Source organism: Monodelphis domestica, chromosome 3, assembly GCF_027887165.1.
Source record: "Monodelphis domestica isolate mMonDom1 chromosome 3, mMonDom1.pri, whole genome shotgun sequence".
Classification (NCBI taxonomy): Eukaryota; Metazoa; Chordata; class Mammalia; order Didelphimorphia; family Didelphidae; genus Monodelphis; species Monodelphis domestica.
The window spans coordinates 57,784,243-57,809,271 of record NC_077229.1 but is presented as its reverse complement, the minus strand read 5'-3'; the positions used below and the strand labels follow the sequence as shown (position 1 = coordinate 57,809,271).

General features: G+C 39.0%; 1 protein-coding gene across 8 annotated transcripts in view; it reads right to left on the bottom strand.

Annotated features, from left to right (window-relative positions):
- Positions 1 to 8,316, bottom strand: part of SFSWAP (splicing factor SWAP) — a 117,179-nt gene extending 108,863 nt beyond the window's left edge. Inside the window, exons 1-3 of one of the 8 annotated variants that reach the window (XM_056821925.1) lie at positions 7,874 to 8,316; positions 4,638 to 4,807; positions 3,933 to 4,064 (exon numbers count right to left, since the gene is read on the bottom strand). In XM_056821925.1, coding sequence (XP_056677903.1) covers positions 3,933 to 4,064; positions 4,638 to 4,807; positions 7,874 to 8,160 — 589 coding nt within the window. In that variant the 5' untranslated portion in view covers positions 8,161 to 8,316. Of the gene's footprint in view, positions 1 to 3,932; positions 4,065 to 4,637; positions 5,869 to 7,873 lie in introns of those variants that run through there. The other 7 variants (XM_003340766.4, XM_056821922.1, XM_056821923.1 and 4 more) reach the window with 7 other exon arrangements.
- Positions 8,317 to 25,029: the final 16,713 nt, after the last annotated feature.

The following is a 25,029-nucleotide window of genomic DNA, read 5'->3' as shown; positions in this document are numbered from 1 at the left end:
CCTAAATTTCTCAGTGTCCCAGGTAATTAAGACCAAGACCGACAAACACCACCACCTTCCCCCAACTCCAACACATTTACTAAGGAACTATCTTTGGCTGTTATCTGGTTTGTTACCTAGATTGATGAGAATTTAACCTTACAGATAACAATAAAGACAGTGGTTGTGGCTCTCCCCTGACTACTTCATTTCATTCCCCCCCCCCTTGTTTCACAATGATGTTTCTAAGACTCTTTCTTAGGATAATGAATTAAAGAACTGTAGCATATTGAAATCCTTGGCACTTTCTGGAGGCAGGGTGCTATAGTAAAATCTTGCCTAACAAAACCTTAGAGAATAAAATACTCTGGAAAGATGAATTCACTAAAATGATGGAAAATATCTGTTTGTTTTTTTTAATTTAAGACAGTTAAACTCTCACTTACCTAGGGAATTCATCTTTAACAGCCTTAAATAAAAAACCCAAATATTTTTCATCATTTTAGTAAAATATTACACAATAATTTCCTGCTTAGAAACACTAACCATAAACTAACTCCTTTCTTTTGTGACTCAAGGCCATTAATATGAACATCAACTATTATACTGTGTTGTAAAAACTAGTGATGTCCCCAGGGCCAATTGAGGTGTGTACTATTTGCCTCTGTGCTAACTAATGCCAGAATACTGTGACTTCTGAGTTTTGATAGGTTTTAAATAAATCTACTTATTTGTTATTAGAATGAAAGCAAACAATTTTTACTATGGTCATTGTGCCTATATCTCCTTCTCTCACTAATTTTCTGCTTCTAATCCATTGTGGGTTTGGAAACCAAATATCCAAAAGCTCGTTAGAACTGTATAAATCTTAAAAAGTAAATCAGTCCTGAGGGTCTCAACTAAGAGTAAAGTACACAGGGTATTTCTATTTGGCATTTATTTTGGCTATCCAGAGGCCCTTTTTCATTTCCTGGTTCTTAGCTCATTCTAGAATAGTGAGGATGACAGCTGAGTTTCACCTAAAAAAGTTACTGTATCCAAGATAGTGGTATCTATTACTTTATATTTAAAATGTAAAAGTTTTAGAGTGGTTAGTACGTAGAAAACTATGAACAATAAATTTTCAGAGTTAATAAAGTATAATTTAAAAATAACATAAAATACAAGCTTTGGATATTACAAAATTTACAGGGAAATCAAGCTGCTACTTCTTTTTATTTCTGCAAAAGCAGACTGCAGAAGATACATTTGGGTAAGTTAATTCTAGGTTGGGATTTGGTTTTAATGATATGCCCAAAGAATATTTGCTTTAAGTAACTCTGAAAACCTTGTAAATGTCCATTTTATGTTGATACCACAGGCTTTTGACTATTAATCTAATAACATCAGTTACTGACAAACTCTATCAGTAACATCAAATAGAAACAGATCACTGCAGCCTTTCCATATTGACTTTTTAATTATTATTTATTACACTGTATTTTTATTTATTTTGTTCAACATCTTCCAATTACATTTTAATTTGGTCTGGGTCAAATTGTGTGAGAGCTCTGTTCTACATGACATCTATCTCATCAACATCCTTTTGAAATGTCAGTATAAGAAATATCAATCAAGCACCTACTACATCCAGAACACTATGGTAGGCACTGGATAGTGGTGGGGGAGGAGTCAAATTTAAATGAAACTCAGTCCCTAAATATCTCCATGGATCTGATCTCAAAGATTGTTGGGGATGTAATGAGATGAATAGTTAGCTACATTATATGCTAAGTTCATAAGAGAGCTTCAAAGTGGTTTGAGACTGAGTGCAAGACAAGTCTCTGTCCCAGGATTCTTCTCTCTTTACAATCTCTCTTGGTAATCTCATTGTAGGCTCCCATGGGTTATAATTATCCCACTGATTCCCAGATGTCTATATATAGCCCAAGTCTTTCTCTTGACCACTATTTAGTCTTGCCTCATCAAGTATCTATTTGACATTTCCAACTGGTTATTCTGTAGATATCTGGAGCAACATGTCCAAAACAAAACTTCTCTTTCATCCCAAACCCACTTATGTGAAAACTTTTGTTTTTTTGTTGAGGATACCACCATCCCATCAATTGTCTTGTTTTGCAAACCTGGAGTTACCCTCAACTCCTTCCCCCTTTCCCATTCAACATATTCAATCAGTTGCTAAAGTCTGAAATTTCGACCTCCCAAAATGTCTCGTATCTGCCTTTTTCTTTCCATTCATAAAGCTACTTACCTAGTTCAGGTTTACATCAGCAGGACTGTTGTAATAGCCTGATAATTAGCCCTTTCTGCCTCAAGTCTAGAGTTGCCAAAGATTTTCCTACAGTGCAGATCTGATCGCCCTTGCTCAATGAACTCTGATGGCTTCCTATATGTCTAGGTTCAAACACAAACTCCTCTGTTTGGTTTTCAGTATTGCAAAACCTGATCCCAACCTACTCATGCTGTTTGGAGAGGGTGGACCAGGGATTTCACCATATCATTTTCTACCTGGCTGAACTCTTTGTTTTCATGATCACCAGAAACTTATCATTCATCAGTCCGATGAAATCAACTTTGAAACTCTCACCTCCAGATCATTTTGCTGCCCTATGTACTCCTTCTTTAGCTCTTAAGAGAGCAGAGATTATGTTTTTGCTTTTCTTTGTAGCTTCAGTACTAATTTTGGTGCCTAACACGAAGGACATGCTTAATAAATGCTTACTGACTTTGGACCATCTTCCTTGCCTTATTATCCAATATCCTGTACTGTCCTGGACTATGTAGCCAACTTTGTCTTTTGGCTGCTCAGCAACTATGACATCCCATCTCTTGCCTTGGCAAAAACTATTACCCAGGCTTGGAATGTGCCCTTTGCTTCTTGCTGCCACTTGGAAGCCCTGATTTCCTTCCAATTTCATCTCAAAGCTCCTCCACAAGGCCATTCTTCAAAATTCCCAGCTACCAGTGCCTCCCCACAAAGGTAGTATATACACTCTCTCATGTGTGTTTCTTAGTACCTTGAAGGCAGGGATATTTCAGTCTGTAAACCCAGAAGGTAGCACAGTGCCCGGGACATAGGAAATAAAGGGTAAAGCAAATTCTTTCTGATTGTCTAATTAGAGAAAGTTCATGGAGTAGCATCTGAATTGAGCTATATCCCCAACCCAATCAATGTGTCAACCATTACACAATCATAGTTTTAGAGCTGAAAAGGATCTTAGAGACTACATGGTCCAACTCCCTCATTTTGTAGATGAAACTGAAGCCTGCAGAAGTTAAGTGACTTGCTCAAAACCACACAGGCAGTAAAAGTAAAAGGCAGGATCAGAACCTAGGTTCTTTAAGAAAACCCATTTCAGTGCTATTCCTTAGGTAATGCACAGAACTTGAGTATTTATTCTTTTTGGAAATTAGCAATGGTAAGAACAAACTGACATGGCATCTTGGTGTAATGCAGCAAGTTGAAGAAACTGTAATTAGGAAATGTCCTATTTCTGAACTTCTTTTTATCAGAAAAGAAGATGCTGCCATTTTACTCTATTACTACTTTTCATGGATATTTCTAGGATTTCTTAAAAATCTACACAACTGCTCCAAATAATTAGAAAAATTCTATTTGAGGCAGTGAGGTAGCACAAAAGGAAGAATGCTGAACTTTCAGGCTTGAATCCAACCTCATACACATTAAAGATGTGTGACTCAGGGGAAGTCACTTAACTTCTCAGCCTTAGTTTCCTAATTTATAACATGGAGATAGTGGTAGCACCTATCTCTCAGGGTATGGAGAAAGTGAAGTGCTCTGAAAACTGTAAAGTGCTACACAAATGTTGGTAATTATTATTGTTCACAGTCTAACAGAATACATTTAACAAATAACTTTAAAGACAGAAACAAATGTTCCTTTTGCATTCCATGATTCTCAACATTTTATCCCATAACATTTCTGTTCTCACCTTTTTGTTTTGAGGGTTCTTCCTCTTCTGTTGGTTCAGAAGGGTCATAATAATCACTGCCATAAGTGAATCCCACTGCATTATAACTTCCATCCTCTGCCAAGGCTTCACTTAGTCGCTTATATTCTTCCTCTTGAACAAAAACAAGAATGCTTTATTAACACAAAGGAAGCTGACTATTAAAACTTGCACAAATGTCAAAAGTTGTAGCTATCAATGACGCATACAATACTATTTTCAACCTCACTTTGAGGTGAAGAATTGATAAGTTCACACATCACTTCTATTAATATGTACTTTTTGTCAGTACATTTTTACCCACAGATAGCAGAATACACGTCTTTTGTGGAAAATTTCTTCCTGCTAAGAAAATTTGGGGATTAAGAACTGTATTAAAGATTGTTAAGGCAAAGACAAGAACATCAAGTTTAATTGATACGATACTGTTAAAGAAGAACAGTTAAAGAGTTTTTTTTTTTTCAAATCCCAGTCTGCCCTCAAAAGCTGGGAAAATTCTTTGTGGCTCTACATATAAACTATCCTGAGGTCCTCTCAGATACGCAAAGACTCCTGTTTTTCCAATCCACTGGGTACTGTCAAGATAATATCAGAAAGAGTGAGTATAAAAAATGAGTGGGAGTAAATTTTTAATACTTAATTTTTAAAAAAAGTTTGTTGCTAAAGTAAGTTTTTCTTGAGCAGTACCTTGCCTTGCCTCCTCCTCAAGCAAGTCCGTATGCAAGGCTAAATACCTCTCTTCATCACACAGGGCATCTATTCGTGCCTCCTCTTCAGAAAGCTGGTAGTCTCTGTTCCATGTGGAATACTCAGCATCATAATCAGAAAGGTCATGCAGGTGACCGCGTCCATCATATCTGTAATATGAACAAACTGGTCAATGTAAGGAAATTAAGAGCAAGGTTTTGTGTGCGATTATTTAAATACTTACCCTTTATAAATAAAGAAATAAAAAATACTTTAAAAACTAAACACAAACACTCTTCTCAGATTTATATTTAATTTTGCTAGTTACTTCTTGCCTACTGTTAAATTCAAGTTATCTTAATAAAGTCTAAATCCCTTTCTGTGATGATAAAGTTAACAATTAAAGGCAAAGAATCCTTTAATAGTTTAAATGGGATCCATTTCAGTAATAGTTCTTACCGTTTATGGTTTTGCCAACCATTCAATGCCACTTGCAAAATATTTTTTTTTCTGAAAAGTCAAATACTGTAGCTTACATTCACACAAACCCGAGTACATAAATACCTATCCGTAAGAACCAAACGGTCGAAATTTCCTCGCTTCTTTCTGCTAGTCCCGAACTCTCAGGAGAGATCTTCACCAAAGAAACTTGCGTCCATTGGAGGTAAAATCTTGGCTAGGCTCGTCCCCTAGCCATTTGGCTGAGGAAATAAGTTCTGGGTTATGTGATAGAGAGACACACATACATAGGAACAGTAACATATACATGCAGTTTAAGGAGGTTCACCAGAAATACAGCAAAACTATAAAAAGATGCAGTAGTTTATTTCTTCTAAACAGATCACCACCTCCCCCATCCCCAAGGAAACGGAAACACAAAAATATATCACCTATATGTTTTGCTTCCATGAACTAATAGACAAGACTCCAGCAAACTACAAATAGTGTTCTCTGCCATGCATCTTTTTACACCAAAGTCTCTTAATGAAGCCAACTCTGAGACTAAACTGGAAGAGTGTGTTTGCAAATTTTAAAACACCCAGATTTTTATGTCTCATAAAAATACAAATGACAAACAGAAGTCTGTCCTAACCTTTAATGAGTTTGCCATGTAATAAAAATGATGAGTTATTAATCATATAAGTATTTAGAAAATATCTAAATCCAAAGTACAAGAAGGACCACAGTTTCATAAATCTAAAGCTAGAAGGGACCTCAAGTCGAGTTCAATTCCCTTAATCCAGAGATGAGGAAACAGGCCCAAAGAAATTAAGTGACTTGCCCAAGGTCACATAGGTAAGGCAGTATTTGAACCCAAGTCCTCAGACTCCAGAGTCAGTAAGGGTTACTGCATTTCTTTAAATTTCAAAATGAATTTTATTTATCTGTAAACCTCCTTAACTTACAAATGTAAATTATTTAAAAAATATTATACATTCACATGTGCAGTGTTTGCTCCCCAATACTTTTAGAAGGCCTATCCCAAATTATATACAGTATATTGAAAAACTGTATAAAGATTGCAATCTTATCAATTACCACACACTTAATAACTGATTTGTAACAAATAATAATAGCATTGGAAAAATGAGCTGCTAGACAAGGCTGGGCAATATCATGAAAGAGAAACCAGTTTAATGCACAACAAAGTTTTAGCAGAACAATAAATACATCTGATTCTGGTCTGATCTCACTTGTCACATCAACTCCCTTAGTGTCCTTGATTTCTAGATTTAACTTTAAACAGAAAAGTTAGAGATGGAAAAGACCCATTAGGTCATTATGGTAGTCCATCCCGGCCAGTTCAAGTCTGTTCCCTACAGTACATTTTCCAGTGCTTTGCAGAATCCAGTTCTAAATGTTTCAAACGATGGGCTTCCTTCCCTTGGTGATACTATTCCATAGTCTAATAGTTGTCACACTGTTAGGTTTTCAATCCAGGCCCAAGAAGTTGTGTTGCCAAAACCCTGCTTCAAAACCCCAAAAAGGAGAAGGAAAAGGGGGACAAAAGAGGGGAGCAAACAATCTACAGCATGTAATGTCAATGTTTTCAAATCAAAGACCTTCAGGCATCACCTTCCTGGGACCCAGTTCCCCCAGCTCCAAATAGTGAAGAGCAAATACCTTTGGCAGGCTTGATTTGAAAGGAAGCAACATATTTCCTTCCCACCCCCATCCCCTCACTTTATAGACAGTGAAACCATCACTAAGAACATTACTACCTTCAACCAGGAAAGCCCAAAACTCCAGTAACTTCTTTAAAATAATGCTTTCTAACAACACTCCAGTTAGAGGAAACTTTCCCTACCATTAAGCACCTGGATGACAAGGCCTCAGAGGCCCACAAAGTACCCCAAAACAAAGTACAACTTTCCACAGGCACGAAGCAATCCTCATCTCCACCGCCTCACTTCTAGGATCGCACCTTTGGAGAGCATCCACTCCAAAACTACATTTTTAAAGAAGGGGAAACAGAGACCAAAGAGAAGGAAGGGAAGAACTGAGAACCAAAAACGGGATGAAAAGAAAAAGGGATGGGACGAGGGGGTAGAAACTGAATCTCAGAAAAGAAGCAGGGGAAGGGTGTAAAAACTGGGGTCCAGGAGAAAAAAGTAGGGGAGGAGAAACAGCCTCAGAGAAGGGGAAGGAGAGAAAATCAGTCCTGGAGAAGGGAGAAACCAGGGAAAGGGGTGGGAGAGCAGAGGCTGAGGTCCAGAAGGAAGTGACTCGCTCAAGGTCACACTGCAAGAGCCAGGGGCCCATCTCCAGCTTGGCTCACCACATCAGCAACTCAGAATGAGAGTGGGGGATGCTGGGTTCAAGCCGCAGTCTCCAAGTCCGCGACCCTCCACAACAAGGCAACCGCCCCCCACCCAGCAATCCTGCCCTAAACAAGGAGGCTCCCCCTGCCTCATTTAAAAGCAAACTACAACCAAAACCAGAGAAGAGAGCGAGGGAGAGGGAGAGGCCACAGTCCGAGTGACCCCCTCCCCCCGGCCCCAGGCCCTCCCCCACGAGGGAGTGGGAGGGGAAGAAGGTAGGCCAGCTGGCCAGCCGGAGACGTTCCCGAGGCTGGCGGCTCCTCGCGCAGGGCAGCGGCGGCCTCATGCCCTCCTCGGCAGCCCCGGGCGGGCGCTGGACCGGACGGAACCAAGTGAGCGAGAAGGGGGGAGGGGCGTCGCCGGTGGGGGGGAGGGGCGAGGAGCCAGGAGGGGGAGGGGCGGGGAGGCACCGACCTGTCGATGAGGATCTTGGGGTCGCCCATCCAAGGGATGAGATGCTGTCCTTGCTCCAGCGCCAGGGCCCGCTCATCGTCGCGGAAGAGTTTGCAGGCGTAGCCGAACACCAGCAGCTCCACCCGGCTGCCACTGCTACTGCCGCCACCGCTGCCACCTCCACCTCCGCTGCCGCCGCCGCCGCCGGGCCCGGGCTCCTCCTTCGCGCCGGTCTTCCGCTCGCCTTTCCCGCGGCCTCCTCCGCCGCCGCCGCTGCCTCCTCCTCCGCCGCCGCCTCCCCCGTACATGGCGGCGGGCACGGCGCCCCCGGCGGGCGCACGGATGCTCCCGCTGTCCCCGCCTTGGCCGTCAAGCCCCGTCAGTCAGAAGCGCCACATCCCGGCCGCAGCCTCAGCACCGCCGCCATGGCGGAGGACAAAATGGCGGGAGCGCCATTTCCGGCGGAGAGATGACGGAGCTTCCGGCGGGCTGTGACAGCGACGCGGAAACGCAGATTCAACACAGGAGAGAGGGAGGCCCAGGCGGCCCAGGTTGGGGCTGGTGGGGTGTGTGTGTGTGTGTGTGTGTAATTTCGCGTGATTTAGGTGGTAGGGGCGGTAGTGTTTGCCTGGAGCTTGTCTGTACTCCCCCCCTTTCTCTAGGGGCTATGTGTCCGGATGTCGAAAGTGCGAAACCCATTGAGGTCTATAGTTGTGGCTCCGAGTTGGAAAGTATCAGGGAGAGGCGGGAAGGGAGGAGGAGGAGGAGGGGGAAAAGGAAAAGGAGGACGATGTGTGGTGGGGTATTTGAGAGGAGTGGGGTGTGTGAGGGTGGGGAGGTAGAAACTGCATTTGGGGGGCGGATCTGTTCTGACAATCATGCCTTACTCTTTCCATCCTCTTTACCTGACCCATGGACGAAGCTAGAAGCTGTTGGGGTGAGGGGGGAGGTAATGTGGAAAGGTCATTCCATCCATCCCCCTGCCTCCGGACAGGATGATTTCTTCCCTCCTACCCCTTTCAAAAGCTTGTTCTTAAATGATATATTTAGAGGTGAAATGGTTCTTGGACTTCACTTAAACCAATTTTGTCTTTATCCAGCCAGGAAAACGACTTGCCCAAGGTTGCACAAATAGTGAATGACAAATCCACATCGCTAACTCTCAGAGGGCTCTCTGACCGGGCTTTCCCCTTCTCCCCCCTTCCTCCAGACTCCTCTTTCTATTGTTCCATGTTTTCTTTATCTTCTAGGGCCTCCAGGTTTGCCTTACCTGAAAATTCAGGAAGGAGGCTGTACCTCCTGCTCAATACAAAATTCAATAAACATATTAAGCACCTACTGATGCCAGTCATTATACTAAACTCCTAGCTTTGCCACCCTTCTTCCCAGACTTGGGGGAAATTTAGTAGATTTCCAAATGATCATAGATTTAGAAAACTTCAGAAGTAATGTAGTCTAAACTCTTATAGCTGAGAAAATGGAGGCTTAGAGGAATGGAAATCTTTGTGATCTCACAGAACTAATGGCAGATTCCAGATTTCCTCTTTGAAAATCCATCCTGTAAAATGAGGTGATTGGTCTCTATAACATCTGTCAGAGCAAGTACTATTAACTTTTTATCTTCATCTGTTTTGAATAGACACGCCCCTATGTGTTTGTGGCCCATCAGTTATTCTAAACCCGGGTTAGCTCAGGAATTAAGGATTCCAAGTGGTAGAAATAAGAAGGGAGTGCATTCTAAATATGGGGGATGGCCATAGCAAAGGCCTGGACTCAAGGAAGAAATTGCCAAATTTGGGGAATACCTTATGGACCATATTAGCTAGAAAGTAAAGTGTGTGAAAAGCTGAAATAAGCCTGGAAAGATAATACAAAAGGCTTAAAGTACTAAGGGGGATTTGTATTTTATCTTAGAGCCACCTGGCTTGTTCTCCATTTTTGTAAAATGGGAGGGACAATGTTGGTACCTAGAGTTCTTTCTAGCCCTTAGGTTCTTTGACTCATGATCATGATTCCTTGCATGTGGTCATATGAACCTTCTACTTCAAGCCCTTTGGTAACCCTCTGTTCTCTCATGTTCAGACTCTTTTGTCATTCAAGGCTTTCCACATTCTGTGCTGCCTTATTTTGAGCCCTATTTCATATCACTTTCTGCCAGCCAAAATGTTCACTGTCTCTCCTTCCACTTCTCCCCCATGGTGTACTTTTCAGTTTGGATGGCAGATGAATAGCATGGTGAATTTTTCTTCTTGGTTGTTTCTTATGGCACAAAATATTATATCATGTGTATATGCCACATACTATTCAGCCATTCTTCAGTTGATGAGCACCCACTTTGCTTTCAGTTCTCTGCTTCCATAAAAAAATTGCTGTTACAGATATTTTGGTCTATATGGGACCTTTCAGTCTCTTACTTTGTTTTATGTACCCAACAGTAGAAGTGTAGAGGAGAGGAGGACATCTTACTGTCTTGAGATGGTACCTGCCTAGTCTTCACAATTCTCCTGCCAGGTTTCCAGCTTCCAGTTGAGGTAGGAAGAGGAGAGAAGGATACCTTACTATCTTGTGCATCTCTATCTGATCTACCTCCTCTCTTGGAAAAGAACTGTTCTAGTCTTCTATGTGGTGGAGAGATAGGGTGCTATTCCAGCCATTTTATCTCAGCTGCTTTAATTTTCTTTCTGGATTCCCATTTTCCATGGGAAGATGTCATACCCATCTTTGTTATTCTGTTGTTCAGTCATGTCTGTTTCTTTGTGACCCCTTGAACCATATTATGCTAGGTCCTTCTATCTTCCACTATTTCCTAAAATCTGCCTAAGCTCATGTTCTTCCATGACACTATCCATCTCATTCTCTATCATTCCCTTTTCTTTTTGTTATCAATCTTTCCTGATATCAGGGACTTTTTTATTGACTCCATGTCTTCTCATTATGTAGTAAAGTACTTAAGCTTTAGCTTTAGTATTTGATCTTCCATTCAACACCTGAGTTAATCTTTTTATATATTAACTGACTTAATATCTTTGTTGCCCAAAAAACTCTCAAGTCTTCTCTAGCATTACAATTTGAAAATGTTCGTTCTGTGGTGCTCAGCTTTCTTTATGGTCCAACACTCACAGACATAACCTTGTTACTGGAAAAACCATATCTTTGACTATAAAGATCTTTGCCAGCAACATGATGTCTGCTTTTTAGTATGCTGTCCAGGTTTGTCATAGCTTTCCTTTCAAGCAGCAAATGTCTTTTAATTTCATGGCTACAAATGCTGTCAACAGTGACCTTTGAGTTCAAGAATATAAAACCTGACACGATTTCCATTTCTTCTATTATATATTACATATACATAATAAAAATATTATATTCCGTGTAGTGATGGGATCAGTTGCCAAGGTCTTAGTCCACCAGTCTTCTAGCTAGGGTAGTATCATGACTTCTGATCCCAGTTCTTGCTCCTTTCCCTGAATTGTCCAGGAATTTGAAAGGACTCTATGCTGAGATCATAACACTATTGACATTGAAAATATTTCAAAAAATTTCCCTTAATGATTAACAGATTCTACCTTGCTGTAGTCAGCCACCTCACCCTACCATTACATTAGTTCTGAATCCCTGTAGATCATCATTAAATGCCATTCTCATTCTCCTGATTATTCTTTATTCTCATTCCCTTCATCACTACCCCAATCATGGCCTAATCCAAAGCTACTCATTTTGCCCTCTGGAATGCCTCTTCATTCCATAGACAGTAAACTTGTTTTCATCTTAAATCTTTTCCTTTTTCCTTTCATCTTCTGGTTCCCACTGAGACTTGGCTCTCTCCTGGTGGCACACCTTTTTGGTTGCCCTTTCTAGTACTGGCTACACTTTTACTTACTATCCTCCCCACATTCCCCCAACACATTGGTCAAGATGCAGGAGTTGGAATTTTCCTTGCTCCATTGTTACTTCCAGGTTCTTCCCCTATAACCATCATTTAGTAACTTCTCCTTTGAGAGCCACACGATCTGTATCTACTGTTGAATCAAAAACTTGGTAGCTATTTCCTACAGGCCTTTAGGATACTCCCCTTCCTTAATAAATTCAATGCCTGACTCAGTTTTTCTCTCCTCAATTTCTACCTTCGTAACAGGGGACTTCAGCATATCATCATGATTAAAAATTCTGAGAGACTGGATTCTGGGTAAAAGAAGTCAGTTTATTGATCAAACTAGCAATAATCAATAAATGAATTGGTCAGTGATCTCTCTTAGTTATTAAAGACTAAGAAATTCAGCCTGTGATTCATTAAATACAATTTTTTGAAAGCTCATTGTTCAGCTTTCCCCTAGACATCCCAAGACATCTTTAATTAGTGAATAGCTAATAAGGACATGGCACAGCATTCTTTCAGTCTCTCCCAATTTCTTGATTGATAATGGAAAATCACTTGTGTTTTCCCTCTTCCCCTCCTCCTTGATCCTATGATTAGGTCTTATTTGGTTAAAAGTGACTTTGTCCATTCATTCCAGTGCAGGACTCAATAACTCTTTCCTGCTGCTTGTAGACACACCTGTCCTAATCTGGGTTTTATTTACCAAACAAAATAGAACCCATAATCTCACTTTTTAATCACTCTTCAATAGGAGATACTCTAGGATTGGAGCTATAAAAAGCATTCCTTGAACTTGTTAGAAACAAAGGAATGAGAAACGAGGTTTGAAGAACAGATTTGAGCCTCAGTTTAAAGCTAGAAATGAGAAATAATATATCAAAAAATGTCCTCTCACTATTGTTGCTATCCTTAAACACTTTAAACAACTAGTTTCTCAGTTCCCTCAATTCCTTTGACCACCTCAACCATATAGAAAAATATCCATATCTTTGATCTTACCATCACCTATAGATGCACCAGTTCTATATTCAAGAACTCTGACATTCCTTTAACTGATCTCAACCTTTATAAGACTTTATAACTCTCTGTCTGCCTTCTAATACCAAGCCTTATTCTTTAAGGCCATCACCCTTGCACTAGCTATATTCTCCTTTCCCCTTCTTGCCTCCTTGGTACTTGGTACTGATGTGAACCATTCAGTTTTATTCTGTCTTTTCTTCTTGAGTCTATTGTCCTCTAGTATCACTGCCAAGTTCCATTCCATCCCATCTTCTCTAATAGATTGCTCCAATTATTCCACTCTTATTTATCTTCTCCCTCCCTACTGGCTGCTTCCTTTAAGTTATCAGTAATTTCTTTCTCTCTCTCTCCCCCCCCCCCCCCCTTGATATATATCTTTATCTTTATTTTAAAAAACCTTTACCTTCTTAGAATCTATATTAAATATCAGTTCCAAGAAGAGGGTGGTTGATGGTAGCAGTGGTTCTGGGAGGTAAAGAAGGATGAGAATTGAGAAAAGTCTATTAGATATTCTCTTTTCTCCAGTTTTTTGGGACACCACTCTCTCTTAGTTCCCCTAACTATCAGACTGCTCCTTTTTAGTATTTTTTTTTCATGGATCTTCATCTAGATCACACCCACTAACAGTGGGTACCCCATAGGGCTCTATCCTGGGTCCTCTTTTCTTCCTTTATTTTATTTCACTTAGTAGTCTCATTTGCTTCCATGGATTCATTTATCATTTCTAAGCTGATTATTCTCAAATTTGTTTATCCAGCTGTAACCTCTGCTGAATTTCAGTTTTACATCTGGGAAGGGGAGAAGGGAATAAGTATATAGCACCTATTATGTTCCAGGCACTGTGCTAAGACCTTTGTAAATATTATCTCATTTGAACTCAGGCATCTTCAACTTTCTTTTAGATTATCTTGAACTAGATATCATGCATATATTTTGAACTTAACATATCCAGAACTGAACTCAGTATTGAAACTTCTATTTCCATCAACTGTCCTTGTTTCTAAACTATCCTATTACTGTTGAGGTTACTACCATTCTTCTAGTCACCTAGGTTCTTAACCTGAGTGTCATCTTCATCTCTTTACTCTCTCATTTCTTATATCCATTCTGTTGCCAAAGCTTGTTGATTTTGCCTTTGTAACATTTTTCCTTTTCTTTCCTCTGGTTCTGTTCTATTCTAGTACAGATCTTCATCTCCTCATAGCTGGGCTATTTATAATAACCTGCTGGGTGGTCTGCTTGCTATGTTTCTCCTTACTCTAATTCATCTTTTAATTATCTGTTACAGTGATTTTCCTAAAACTCAGATCCAACCATTTTAATCCCCTACTCAGTAAACTCCAGTGACTCCCTATCATGCCCAGGATCAAATATATAATCCTCTGATGTTCAAAGCCATTCAAAACCTAGCTCCTCTTGCCAACCTTTCCAGTCTTCTTATGCATTATACCTTTCCTCCTTCTATCCCATCTTGTACCCAGATATTCTTTGATCCAGTGACTCTGGCTTCCTTGATTTTCCTTTAATAAAACACTCCTATCTCCCAACTCTGGACCTTTTCATCACTGTCCCTCATGTCTGGAATGCTCTCCATTTTCATCCCATTTCTTAGACAACTTTTTCAAGTTCCAACTAAAATCCTACCTTCTTCATAAAATCTTTCCTAAACCCTCTTAATTCTAGTGCCATCTGTCTATTGATGATTTCTTATTCTGTCTATAGCTCATTTTTACATAATTATATGTTTTTTCTAACATCAAATTGTGAGTTCCTTGAGATCAGAGACTTTCTTTTGCTTTTTTAAAAAAATTCTCAGTGCTTGGCACAATGTCTGGCACTTAATGTCTGGTGCTTAATAAATATTTGTTAATTAATAGATATTTTGGTTCAAAATATACATAATTTAGTGACTTTTCTTATACAACTTCAAATTATTCTGCAGATTAATTGATATAATTCACAACACCAAAAGTGTGTTAATGTCTGTCTTCATGAAGTCCTTCCAAAATTATTTCTGTTTTTGGTCACTTTTGCCTTTTTTCTGAGTATGAGATGATAACCTAGAGTAGTATTACTTTGTTTTTCTCTTATTAGTCTTTTGGAGCAGACCTTCATATGGTTGTTGATAGTTTGCGAATATTTTTGAAAACTATTTTTACAACTTCTCTATTGAGGAAAGACATTTGGTCTTATGTTTTCCTCTTTTCGCAGAAGACTTTTTGACTTTGCCTCCAATTTTACTGACCATATTGAGGCCACCTTTCATCTTCTAGGCTCACTTATCTAGTTCACACTTCAAAATTCTATCTCTCCCATGCCTCATTGATAATTTCTTATTTTGCCTGTTTCTTTCTGTCTCTGAAATGCATTCTTTTGCAATTTGGCTCCTTTATAAGTACCTAGGAATATGCTCAGATATTTCTTCCATTCTTGGAAAACCTTTATTTTGCTTTCTCCCTTTCACTGTCAGATGCCTCAGCAGAATCAACTCAAAAAGAATCAACAGTAAGAATAGCTGGATGGTTCAGTAGATAGAGAGAGAGCCATACCTGGACATGAGAGGGCCTGGGTTCAAATTTGACCTCAGATATTTCCTAGCTGTGTGACCCTGGGCAAATCAGTGAAGCCCAATTACCTAGCCCTTACTGTTCCTCTCCTTTGGAACTGATACTTAGTATCAATTGTAAGACAGGAGACAAGGTTTTGTTTTTATTTTAAAGAGTCATCTTTGCTTCCTTCATTTTTCGACTACCCATTGACTTTCTCAACCCTGGGCAGTTTACTCTTCTTTTGAAACTGCTCTTTCAAAGGTTATATGCAATCTTTTAACTGTTAGATCCAATGATCTTTTCTCACTCCTTTTCCAGACTTCTTAGTAAACTTCAGATCCTGTTAACTACCCCTAAGTATGAATATCTCCAGGGCTCTGTTTTGGTCAATCTCTAAATATTTACTTAGCACCTACTATGTGCTAAGCACTGTGTTAAGCTCTGGAGATACAAAAAGTTTAGTCTGTCTCCACCTTCAAGGAGCCTACAGGCCAATGAAGGAGACAACATGTAAACAAATATATACAAAACAAACAATAAGTAAGTAGAAAATAATTACCAGAAGAAAGGCACTGGAATTACGAGGAATTGGGGGAGGCATCCTGTTGAAGGTGGGATCTTAGTTGGTTACTCCTTTCTCAGGAATCCCCTCCACTCCTATGGTTTCCCTTATCATCTCTGTGTAGGCACTTATGTATCCAGCCATAGTTCAATTTAGCATGGCCAAGTGCCTGGTGGAAGTCTCCACTTGAATGTTCCATTAGCATTTTAGAATCTGAGAATAAAAATAGGTTATCTAGTCCAACCTGTATTGGCCAAGGATCTCCTCTGCAGGATACTGGAAAATGGGCCATCAGCATTTTGGCCATTTCAAAGTCAATGTATGCCAAGTGGAACTAATTATCTTTTCCTTAAAACTGTCCATCCTCTATAATTCTCTGTTTCTATTAAGAGCACCCTCCCACATACCCAGATGTGAGGCCTTGGAGCACTCCTTAAATCTTTGTTCTTCCTCATCCTGGGTTTAATCATATGCCACATCTTTTTGATTCTACATTCTTTGCATCTCTTGTGCCCCATTTCTTGCCACTCACAGAGCAATAGTAGCTAAGGGCGGCTGGGTGGCATAATGGCTAGAGCACTGGGTGTGGAATCAGCAAGACTCATCTTTGTGAGTTCAAATCCAGCCTCAGACACTTATTGGCTCTGTGACTGGCCAAGTCACTTAACTCTGCCTCAGTTTTCTCATCCTTCAAATGAGCTGGAGAAGGAAACGGCAAGCTATTCCAGTATCTTTGCCAATAAAATGCTAAATGGGGTCATGAAGAGTCAGCCATGACTGAAATGACTCAACAACAAAAGACCATTATTGTTTTGCCTCTTGACTTCTATTATAGCCTTTCAAATGACCTTCCTGTTTTTAGCCTTGTTCTTCCCTAATTTGTTTTCTACATAGCTGCCAAAATAGTTTTCTTAAAGCACAAGTCACTCTGTTCAAGGATCTCAAGAGGCATCCCTTTCTAGGGTAAAATATAAACCTTTCAGTTTGTCATTTAAGTTTTCTACAAGATTTTTTTCAACTTAGTAATAGCTAAGATTTACATAGCATTTAAAAAAGACTCTTACCTTCTATCTAAGTATGAATTAAAAGACAGAAGATTGGCAAGGTCTAGGCAATCAGGATTAAGTGATTTATACAGGGTCACACAAGAAGTGCCTGAGGTTAAATTTGAAGCCAGGCTCTCTTGACTCCAGATCTGGCACTCTATTTACTGTGCTTTCTAGTGGTCCTTTATATAGCATTTTAAAGTCTATGAAATGCTTTATTCGCATATTATCTCCTTTGACCCTCACTATAACCCTGTGTTGTTGTTCAGTTGTATCTAACTCTTCATGACCCCATTTAGGTTAGGCAAGGATCCTGGAGTGGTTTACCATTTCCTTCTCCAGCTCATTTGACCTCTAGAAGATGAGTCTTTCTTATTCCAGGCCTGACATTCTAACCACTGCACCACCTGGCTGCCTATAGTAACTTAACCTTTTGAATCTTATTTCACATTATTTCTCGTTACAAACTCTATATTCCATCAAAATTAGACTACTAGAAGTCTCCCTAACTCAGAATTTCATCTTCCACTTTTGTGCTTTTCTATATCTTTACCTTGTGCCTGAAATGGATTCCTTTCTCATCATGGTTCTGGTATTAGAACAGCTGGATTCAAATTCTACCTCTTAATGCTTACTACCTGTGTATTCTTGATCAAAGCACCTTACATCCCAGGGCTTTATTTTATCCTTTATAAAATGAGGGGAATGAACAAACAGCCTCTGAAACCCCTTCTACTTTTTAGATCAGATATCTTCAGACTTGACTCAGGTATCACCTCCAGTCTAAGCAAAGCCTTCCCTTCATTTCCCTCATTGTTTTAGGGTTCTTTCTTTCCTTCTTCAAGTCATTTTCCATTTGCTTGTCCTTGTATGTATTGTATTTTCCAGCAAGATGTAAGCTCCTTGGGATTTAGTCTAAACTCTATATTTCTCTTAGTATCTAGCACAGTATTCTGTACACAGTTGGTGTTTAATAAAGTATTTATTTTTATTGATGGAGATAGTTACTGTCAGTAAAGCCTCCAAAGGTGAATCATGATCATCGCTATTCTTGAACAATGCTATTTTAAAAAGCCACTGTGATATTCCTATAGACTCCCACTAGATTTCCATCTGAAACTTAGTCTCTAGAATGACAGCTCAGTGACTTCATTTTCCCTAACAGCATGATTTAGTTCTTTGTTTTAAAAAAGATAAACACATGAATGTTGGAAGAGAGAGAAAATACCCTTTTATTTAACAGAGTACAGCAGGGCTTCATTACATTCCAAGAACTACTGTGGATGGCTGAAACCACAGATATAGGCAAACACCTGTTAGCCACATATATATGTGCTTGCTTTCCCTGCTGTTGCCCTTCAGTTTGGAGCTTCATGACCTCCAACCCTACTGTAACCCTCTCCCCAAAAGTGAAAACACCTTTTCCTGTTGAGTGGATAATTAAAATAATGGAAAGCAAAACCACAGATAAAATGACCCTACTGTCTAGTGAAAAGAGGGCTGGATATTGATTTGATTCCCAGTTCACCCTGGGGCACTGGGCACATATGATCCTTGAGAACAGGATTGACTAGTGTCCTGGATTGTCTAATACTTTATTGGCAGTCTTAGTCAATCATTAAGCATTTATTAAGCATTACATGTCAGGAGTGATGCTGGTCACTAGAGATACAAGTGTAAAAATGAGGCAGCCTTTGCCTTCAGGGGTGTTTTTACTGGTTTACTCTACATGGGAAATATAATAAATGACGTGGTTATGGAAGAGAGCTTTGGTCTAGGAAGTCGAGAATTGTGAGTGGAGCTATAGGACAATAGAAATGGTAATACTGACTTTATCACGGATCCATGAGGAAGAGGAGTGTGTATTTGCACATACATTGTAAGACGCTGCACATTGTTGATATTTAGGTCTTGGGGTCCTAATGGCCGTTTGGCTGACTGGGCTAGGATTGAGAGCTATCCAGCTATAGAGAATTGAGATGAAGATTGACTTGCCTTTAAATTCTAACAGTTCCCCACTAGGGCTAATCCCCAAATAAAGTAGATCAACTAAAGGGGAAAGAGACATGAAGGGGGAATTCCTCCAAGACACCTATTCTGGTTGAGGAGAAACACAATAGAAAGCCTTTAATGAATTCATATTGAATTAAATGGAATTGAAATCACTTTACCTCTCTGTTTCCTCATGGGTAAAAATGAGAGTGAGATACATCATGACTCAGTAAAGAAGAAGCCTTGGAGTCAGGAAGATAAAGGGTTCAAGTTCTGCTTCTGAAACATATTGTATGACCATGGGCAAGTCAACTTAGAAGATAGTATGGTATTGTAGAATAAGTTGCTGGACCTGAAGTCAAAGGATTTGAGTTTTCATCTTAACCCTGCTATTGACTCTACCACTGACAGTTAACTTAACCCATGTGGTCCTGAATTTTTTTTATATGTAAAATGAAGGGATTAGGCAACACCAGGTCATCTTTGAGGTCCTTTTACAACTCCACATCTATAATATTCTCAGTACCCCAGATGACTTTATAAGACTATAAAATCCATCAATGAGTTGACAGTCTGTAACAGTGAAATGAGTTCCTACAACAGGAATTCCTCACGTTGATGAAGTAATGGATCTGGACCCCTAAAATTGAGTATGTTAGACTAGACAATCTCTAAAGATACTTGTAGCTCTAAATCTATGTCCTGATGACAATGGGGATTCTCAACAAAATACTCATTTGTTTTGTGAAAAAAAATTTCTCCATTTATATTCTATATGTTCAGTGGCTTGTCTGATTTTAAATACATTGAAAAAATATGGCTGACATTTTTTGGCAGTTCATTCAGACACTGCTGTACCTTTGTGTTCCTGTGTGTGTGTGTGTGTGTGTGTGTGTGTGTGTGTGTGTGTGTGTGTGTGTACTTTCCAGATTATGCACTGGGGAGCACATATGAGGGACATCTCCTGACTCACTAAAGTTACAAATCTGGTCATTTTAGATGGTCCATCAGGCAGCAGTTTCTACTGTTAACTTGATTTTGAAAAAACAAACAGCATCTTTGGAGGTAAAACTCAAATAGAGCAAATGTTCAGAATAATCATGCCTTGTTAACTGTGAAGAACACCAGTCTTTTCACTAGATACAATCTGATAGAGCACTACAATATACCTTTCCAGATGTTTTATTTTTTAAAGGAATTGACTTTTGAAAAAATGCTATAATTGGGAAATGCAAAGTAATGAACATAGTTAAAGTCATAAAAAGCAAATTCTTCTTTAGAAACACTTTACAAACAGAAATTTCTTTTAAAAGATTTTTATTTATGCATATTTATTTTTTGTCATACAATTGCATATGAATGACACCATCAGTACAGACTTCTGATTGGACTTTAGGTTTGCTTGTAAAAAATGAGTTTAGCTGAGCTTTGAATGAATAAAGGGATTCTAAAAGATGAAGATAGGATATAATGCACTCTAGATATAAGGAGTAGCTTCCATCAAGGCCCCGAGGTTCCAAATGGTGTGCTAGGTTCAGGAAATAGCAGATTATGCTGTTTGGATGGGATGTAGAGCACATGAAGGAGGGTCATATGAAATAATCTGGAAAGACTGGCTGAAGCTAAATTATTAAATGTCTGGATGGAACATTTATATTTTACTTTGGGGGCTTTAGGGAGTCATCTGAATGACCCCAAGAATGAAGATTCTTGAGCAAGGAGTGACATGGATATATCTGGGCTTTAGAAAGATTTTTTTGACAGCTCTTAGTAGGATGAATTGGAGAGAAAGGCCTGCCTGATTGTGTGACTGTAATCTTTTGATGTTTTGTGGCTTATCCATCAAATATAACCCCTGCAATATTATCTATTACACACTGCAGTTCTTTGACTTTATCTTATAACCCTTCCTCTTGCTACATGATTAGCCCATTTCATTTTCCAATCACATATACTTTTTGCATCATTTCTTGCCCACACGTCTTTGTTTTTAGTATGCTGTAGCCTACTTATGCCTACTACATGTCTGCCCTGTTGTCCTTTGGGTTATTTGAAATTTCGATTCTCCAGAAATTGTAGTTTTTTTGGCTAGTAGACAGAACTTTGCCAGATGCATATTGGTGTTAAAAAGATGAGCTTTTCAGAAAACTAGGGAGAATTTTTTACAGCAAGTTTCTCTGGTAAAGGCTTTGTTTCTCAAATAGTTAAGAGTACTAAGTCAGATTTATAAGAATACAAGTCATTCTGCAATTGATAGTCAAAAGATATGAGCAGGTAGTTTTCAAATTAAGAAATCAAAGTTATTTATAGTCATGAAAAATGCTCTAAAATATTATTGATTAGAGAAATTCAAATTAAAATAACTCTGAGGTACCACCTCACACCTATCAAATTAGTTAATATGACACTAAAGACAAATGTTGGAGGGAATATGGGAAAATTGGAACACATGCATTATTGATGGAGTTGTAAATTGATCCAGCCATTCTGGAGAGCTCTCTGAAATTATGCCCAAAGGCCTATAAAACTGTGCATACCCTTTGACCCATTAATACTACTAGTAGTTCTGTATCCCAAAGAGGATTTTTTAAAAAGGAAAAAGACCTATATGTAAAAAAAAATTATCATATCTTTTTGTGATGGCAAAGAGTTGGAAATGGAGGGGAAGCCCATCAATTGAGGAATGGCTGAACAAGTTGTGTATAATTGTGATGATATACAAAATGGTGAGCAATATTGTTTTGGAAAAACCTGGAAAGATTTACATGAACTAATGCAAAGTGAAGTGGGAAGAACCAGGAGAACATTGTACAGAGTAATAGCAATATTATATGATAAGCAACTATGAATGAAAGCTATTCTTAACTATACAAAGATCCAAGACAATTCTGAAGGATTCATGATGAAAAATGCTATCTATTTCCAGAGAAAGAACTGATGGCATCTGAATGAAGAGTAAAGTATACTATTTTTCATTTTTTTTTTCATGCTTTTTTGGGGGGGGTCTGTTTTCTTTTACAACGTGGCTAATATGGAAATTTTTTTGTATGAATGCACATGTATAATCTCTGTCAAATTGCTTGCCTTCTCATTGAGGGTAGAGAGGAGGAAGGAATGGGGAGAATTTGGAACTCAAAATGTTAGAAAATGAATGTTAAAAGTTATTTTTACTTGTAATTGGAAAAATATTAAAAAATAATAAAATAAAATAAAATTCTCCTCTCCCCATCAAAGATGAGCATTTATGTTAGGGAATGGTTTACTATCATTGTCATTAAAAGTATTATATAATTTTCAAGAAACAATGTAGCTTACTCTCCTTTTCAGTTCTGGGTTCATGTCATTGTCCATCTGTAGAGTCTATTTAATATGTATGTGTTTACACACACATAAATATGTACATGTACATATGCATGTAGCAACACACATATGCATATGTATACACATTTGTCTGTGTATATACTTCTTTATAATGCATGCCTCATGGAATTAAAAAGAGAGAGAGTTGGCTATGGAACTAGGAAGAACTGGATTCAAGTCTTGACTCTCTCCTGTACCTGCTATGTGAAGCTGGACAATTCACATCATCCCTCAGTGCCCCTGCTACCTCTCTAAGACTTGAAGTTTTATAAGACATTGATCTGCATTGGAAGAGAAAATTCCTCAACATGGTTGCCTTACACTTATGAAATCCCAGATCTGGGGAACTTTCCTACCTCCCTGGCCACACGCATATAGACTAATTTAGTGACTTCTATTCTGAAGAATATGTATCTTTCACCACTGGGTTTCTTGCCCAGATTATTTTGTCTGTTTTTCCTATAATATCCCTCCCTTGTGCTAAAAAGTCTTCTTTATTTGACTTTTCATATTTCACCATTGCCCCTGTGATGCTAGGGGTCATTTTTGTTCTTGCCATGTGATTTGCCTGTCTCCTTTTCTAGTCATGCATATCCTTGGTGATGTCATAATGTGCTGTGACATGCAGACTTTTCTGGCCTAACACATCCCATTGTATTTGAAAAAACAAACCAGAAATCTTTACAACTATTTTGTCTTGATAGTATTTCTTCTAAGTCTACCATGCTTCCTTTCCTTTTAAAGAATAGATGAGAAAGCCAAAATTATGCTGGTTGAAGCATAAGAAGGATCATAGTATCATATGTGTAGAGCTGGAAGGGAACCATGAAATCATCTAGGCTACTCCTTTATTTTGCGGATGAGGAAACTGAGGCCCATGAAGGTTAACAGTAAATCAACAAGATTTATTGTGCATTTATTATTTGCCAAGCCTTGTACTTGGTATTAGTATACTAAGATAAAAGCCAAACAATTCCTGCTCTTGGGCTTTGCTTTCTAAACAAAAAAGATAATATGTACATATTGTTATCCATAAAATACGTAAAAAACTGATACAAGTTAACCTTGGTATTAAAGGATGTTAGTCAGTAGTCAAGTCAATCATCTAGCATTTATTAAACAAAACGCTTATTAAGTGCCCAGTATGTGCCAGCCACTTTGCTTATGTGGAAGAGAGAAATTGAGCATGATTTTGTAACAATTGAGTGAAGACCTGTCAGTCAAACGAGAGGATTCTGATTTGGAATGTTACCGGGAAAGGCAGTTTGGAGCCAGACCAACTGTGGACAGGGTGTTCTCCTGATTGCCTTGTACCAGGGAAGGAAGGAGCTGATTTCTCTCTTGGAATTTGGAAATCAAGCTGTAGGTGGCCTGGTGACTTTGAAGGCAGAAGAAAGAAGGACAATAGTCCATATATCTCTCAGACTTGTTCTGTTTATGATAGTGACTGAACTGCCAGACATCAATCATTCCTCTCAATTTGAACTCTATCCCAATATCCTCCAACCTAAGGCTTAGGGAAATCCTCATCCGTCTTACCTCCATTCTCTACCCTTTCCTGTATTCCCCCAATAAATCCCTTACTTAAGATAAAGAAGAGAAAGACTTTCATTTGAATATCATAGCTCATCCTGAGTGATTTAGAAAGAGTCAGAAGAAAGGGGGGAGGGGAAGCTGAAGAGGCTGAAGAAGAGGAAGGCTGGGAGAGGGAGGAAAAGGGAGGAAGGGAGGTATAGAAGGAGGAGGGAAAGACAGAAGAAATAAGATTTACCCATCAAATATAGTCCCTTATTATCTATTACAAAAAGAAGCAGACAGGCCTTGCCCGCAAGGAGTTTACAATCTAATGGAGGAAAGGAAGACAATATGCAAACGTATATACAAAGCATGCTACATACAGGATAAATAGGAAATAACAAGACAGACATGTTTGTAGGCAGAAGGAAATGTGTCAATAGAGGAGACATTGAAAATAAGTGAAAGAGTAGAGATGACAGGGACAATTTGTTGGAGGAGATAGAATGGGATGGGATCTCTTGAACAAGTAGAAGGGTTAGCCTGTAAGGGTCATGGGCAACAGGGTTGAAGGAGGAGAGTGGTAGAAGGCACCTGAATGATAGGTAGGGGATGAGGAAAAATGGGAAAAGAGGGAGTTTATGGCAATAGTCCCAATTTTTTTCTATAAAATATAAGGCAAAATTCTCAGCTGAGAAGATAGGGAGAGAATGTCATGAGTGGTTTGAAGAGGGATAAAAAAGGTTATAGAAGGACCCTTTCCCACTGTGGAAAGTGGGATAGTGAATTGATGAGGGAAGTATAGCAGGATTGCCTAGTAGCAGTGAGGGCCCAGTCAAGGTTATGTAACATAAATTTGTAGAAGACCAGTGAGAAGAATTGAGTGATTTTTTCCACCTTCATTAAGTAAGGAAGGCATAAGAAGACAGGAAAGGCAGGAAGGGACCAGGTTATGAAGAGCTTTGAAAACTGAACAGAGGATTTTTATATTTGATCCTGGAATTAATACTGTTTATCCTTCATTTTCAGAGAAGATCAATGACATCGTGATGAGTGATGTCTTGACTTGTGCATTTATTGGATTTTAGGGAAGAAGAGTTTTGAAAAAAAACTGTCAGCCTCTTTTCCAGAGTCAATGAAGTCCAATAAGCAAGACAAAAGTCAGAACAACTAGTGATGACCTAGGATGTGATGGATGACCTTGACATCTTTCATGTCTGACCAGACTCTAAGAACTCCACCCTTTGCTTCAGCTACCC